We start from the raw sequence: 4,356 nt of genomic DNA, 5'->3' as shown, positions 1-4,356 counted from the left end.
ACAACAACCGTATAGATTAGAAGTTCAAATCTGAACATGACAACATTAAAATGACCTAGGATGTGGGTACTCAGTTTTGGTTGAATTATTTGGGTGTAATTTTATGAATTATGAAGATTTAGGCCTTTGAAGCAAAGAGTGAAATGGAAAAAAAAAAAAAAAATGGGAAGAAGACTTAAGAAAAAGAGGAAGTAGAAGATAGGAAGAAGAGGAAGAATGAGACATATGGCTTGGCTGTGTGGCTGTGGGAATGGGTGGGAGTGTGGGTCCGTGGGAGTCTCTCTCTCATTTTCATCAAACAAAATACTGAATTGTCAGAAAAAGACAATAATTTCACCGCTTTTTAAAAAATAACACATACACCGATATACGTATCAAATACCAAATTCTATTTTTTCACAGGTTTAGGGGATGTTTGAATTCATTTTTTTTATCCCTTAATTTTCATCACTCATAACTTATCATTCATCACTCAATTTTTCATACACGTTTGACATTATCACTCATTTTCCATCACTCAATATTCTTCACACTATTTGTGGGCCCCATTTCTGTCACTTGGTCAGATTTTTTTTCTCTCCACTTTTCTTTCTTCTTTCTCTATTCTTCAGTTCGTTCTTTTTTCATTTTTCCTTTTTCTCCCTTTTTACCTTTCTCATCTCAGATTTCTCATCCATAACAAAATTAAACATGCATAAATATATTCCAGAACAAACCCAGATTTCTCAACCATAAAAAAAAAAATAAAAAAAAGCAAACTCAAATATGCACAGGCCATTGATGTTGATGTTGTTGTTGTGGCTATGGTGGGTTTCAGAGTTTTTAAAGAGCGGAACGTCGGAAATGATCGGTTGCTGTTGTCGGAACTTGGGCACCTCGGAAACGGGCCAGCCATGGTGTTCTGGTCCATGACTGATTTGACCAGGGCTGCTCCGGCTAACAACCCAGACCTGTTGCCAACTGAGTCAAAATGATCGGACCCATAGCTGCCGCTGCTACTTCACGATTTCACAAACCCAAATAATCGGAAAAAAAAAAAAAAAAAAAAAAAAAAAAAAAAAAAAAAAAAAAAACCATATCACCAACCCAGTGAAAGAAGAAGAAGAAAAAAGGGAAGAACACCGGGGAGACCGAACCCAAGAGAAGAAGGAAAAAAAAAAAAAAAAAGGGAAGAACAGGGGAGACCGAACCCAAGAAAAGAAAGGGAAGAAAAAAAAAAGGAAAAGATGCGGCTGGTACTGTTTGTGGGTCCCTCATGTGTGTTTAATTACAAAAAACCATTGAGTTATGAGTTATGGAAACTGAAAACAGCCAAAATGTGTTTTCAGTTTCCATAATTCATAACTCAAAAATCAAAGAATTGAGTAATGGAAACAGAGTTATCGTTTGCCAAACAACATTTTTGTTATAGGTCCCACCATTTTTGAGTTATGAGTTATGGAAACTGAGAATTGAGTTACGAAATTTGCCAATCCAAACAACCCCTTAACTTCTGTCCAATGGTCACTAGTCTGTCAAGATATAGACATGTGTCCGGTCTTAAACATGTGTCTGCAATCTAATATGTCTAGTGACACTGGTCACTAGACAGAAGTCGAATCCTTTTATCATATATGAAAATATATTGTTAAAAACATAGTACTAAATATATTTTTTGAATTATGAGTACTTTAAATACATATTTTCATAACACTTTTTTAAAATATAATTTTCATATCATTTTGAACAATAATACTTGAACAACACTCCTAAACAGCCCTGTATATGTGCTTGGTAGGTCGGAAATCTTCTTTTATTTTTCTTTCATCGGCCTGTAGCCACGCCTAACCGATGAAACAAAGTTAATGGTCCTGGTAATAATTGTAGCACTTTTCCACTAGCCTTGCAATGTATTCACATATGTGATATTCAAAACATACATAAACAACTGTTTGTCCTGAAGCTCAAATTGATACCAACATATAAATAATTAGAGTTCTTAACTTTAGATAAAAGTGCAGATTGAAAATATGATTGGAATATGAGATCACCTACTGTATCATCATGATAATCTCAAATGTTCAAGTAAATCGAAGGATTAATTAGGCATTAATTACTGCTATTTCCACCACTTGCTGCTCCGTATGAGTTGGCAGTAGCATGGAAGATCTATGGAATGCTCTGGAAGTTGCTCTATGCAGTGATTGGATACAATTTTGGAACCAACCACCCAATATGTTGAATGCTTGAGAAGTAAACCGTTTGATTGATTGGAAAGTTTGTTCAAAGTACCAGAGAATCAGTTGGCGTGACTTGAAAAGTAATTGTAAAAACATGTATATACATAACACGAGGATAAACCATCCAAAGGGAGGTACAAGGATCATCAGCAACAAATCACATGCAAATGCTCCAGAAATAAAACACACACGCCTGAGTATAGGGAGGTAGCTTGAGTTGGAAGTCGGTTGGCTTATCCCTGCCAATGCTAGGGCGTAAACAAATACAACTATGATAAAAAGCAACATGACTGCACCATGTGTTTCAAACGGGTTGCCAGATTTTTGATAATTAACTTGGAGGAGGGTAAGCAGCAACGTAATGAGAAAGCCGAAAACAACATGGATTGTGGTGGAGGAACCGAGTTCTTGCTGACTGCCACAAATAAAAGAAGAACATGGAATCACCTCAGATACAATATTAGTGGAGGTATACTCGAAGAATGAGCAGAAGAGAATTACGTGAATATCCACGATATTCCATTTCCTGACAATAGGTTTGGCTCGTATGGATATTAATCATTATGCTCATTTTTAATTTTGAAGTGCAAGTAACAATTAATGGTGAGACTTTCAAGTTTGTGTCGAAGACTTTATATCAAATCATGCGTTTACTAATAATGATGAGATTATTTTTTAAAACTTTATCATGTTCCTGCTTAAATCTAATATTCCTCCAGAACAAAATAAAGTAGGTTCCCAGATTTTATTTTGCTTGTTCCTATTTTCTTAATTTCCTCTTCTTTCTCTCTCCTATATCTTTTGAGAAGATTGTGTGTGTGTGTGTAAGTTTTTTTCTTCTATGGAAGCTACAATCAAAGATAAATTGTTTCCCCCACAAAATTTGGCATCTTTTAACACAATGACTCTAGTGATCAATTAATTCCTGACGTCTAAACTATGGAGAAAAAATTATTTTTCCCTGTGAGAGAGAGAGAACTGAACATTTGGATTCAAGGGAATGTATGAGAATCCGTGGAGACAATGTAAAAATGGAAGATAACATTTTGCTTGCTATTAAATTGGATGTAGAGCGGCTTAGGTTATTGTAAAAAGGCAAGCTTTAGAAACGCTGTCCTGAACAAAGCCCTATGCTGTTCACCAATTCCAGCATATGCTCAATACGGAATTTATGAAGAATTCATGAATAATACAGTTTTAGTCTTAAGTTTTAGGGCCATGACAGTTAGTTGAACTTGCAAGTTTGAATCTACGAAGAATTCATGAATAATAGAGTCTTAGTCTTAAGTTTTGAAGTCACGACTTCTAGTTGAATTTGCAAGTTTTGTGGATTATGTTTTATCAAATATGCATGTGAGGGTATATAAGTCAGAATTTGTGTTGCTATATGACACAAACTAAAATAAAATTACAAAAAGGAAGTAGCAGTGTCTTATATTCAGTTGAATGTGCCAAAGATATAGTTTGTTAATAAACTTCCAATAAAAATGCCAGGTTTGTCTTGATATATGACAAATAATGTATAAACCATGATGAACAGTTCTTACTAAATAGAAAATGATCATGCAGGTAAGTTGTTGACACACGTTCTTGTTTGTTTAAACTTGGTCATGAAAAGAAATAATTAAAAATATGATGGACTTGAAGTATCGTAGGATTCATGGTCATATATTTAGAAAAATGTAAAACAAAAACTAACGCAAAGAGATTTGAACTAACCCTTCGGAACGATCGTTGTTTCCATCCATTCTGGCCTCTTTGAGTTGTGTCTCTTTACATTGCGTGTTCCTCTTTGCTATGTGTTTGCCTTTCTATACTTAGTACCAGTAGTTCCAACTTGTCAAGTGCCATTCTTTGCTGAGATGAGAGTGACCTTGTTGACAAAAACCTTCACCTTCACCTTTGCTTTGTTTTGTTTTCACTTTTTTTTAGAGAGTGACAGAGCCATATCAAGTTCTGAACAGCTGGTGCAATTAGAGAGAGTCACTTAATTTAAAAAAACAAAGTCAGCACCAAGTCAACAATCCAACGTGTCAACAACTACAAGCTAAATTGCTAAATAAGAGTTCAAATCCTCTATCCTACTTTTCCTATATCACTCTATGCTCCAAAAGTAAAAACTTGACACAAGGCCACT

General features: G+C 35.0%; 1 protein-coding gene across 1 annotated transcript; it reads right to left on the bottom strand.

The window, feature by feature from the left end:
* Positions 1-2,058: 2,058 nt before the first annotated feature.
* On the bottom strand, positions 2,059-4,069 carry LOC115952578. The gene is made up of 2 exons (XM_031069753.1): positions 3,939-4,069; positions 2,059-2,634 (listed from the first exon to the last, which is right to left on the bottom strand). The coding sequence occupies exons 1-2, from the start codon at positions 3,965-3,967 to the stop codon at positions 2,082-2,084; spliced, it is 582 nt and encodes a 193-aa protein (XP_030925613.1). The 5' UTR covers positions 3,968-4,069; the 3' UTR covers positions 2,059-2,081.
* Between the last annotated feature and the right edge of the window lie 287 nt (positions 4,070-4,356).

Source organism: Quercus lobata, chromosome 7 (assembly GCF_001633185.2).
Source record: "Quercus lobata isolate SW786 chromosome 7, ValleyOak3.0 Primary Assembly, whole genome shotgun sequence".
NCBI classification, from domain to species: Eukaryota; Viridiplantae; Streptophyta; class Magnoliopsida; order Fagales; family Fagaceae; genus Quercus; species Quercus lobata.
This window is presented reverse-complemented; position numbering and strand designations above follow the sequence as displayed.

What these genes read in the sequence shown, in the direction of transcription:
- LOC115952578 (XM_031069753.1), bottom strand. Translation starts at nt 3,967, where the DNA reads ATGGATGGAAACAACGATCGTTCCGAAGG. An exon ending in AACAACGATCGTTCCGAAGG is followed by an intron (nt 2,635 to 3,938) that starts GTTAGTTCAAAT and finishes TATTTGTGGCAG; the next exon opens with TCAGCAAGAACTCGGTTCCT.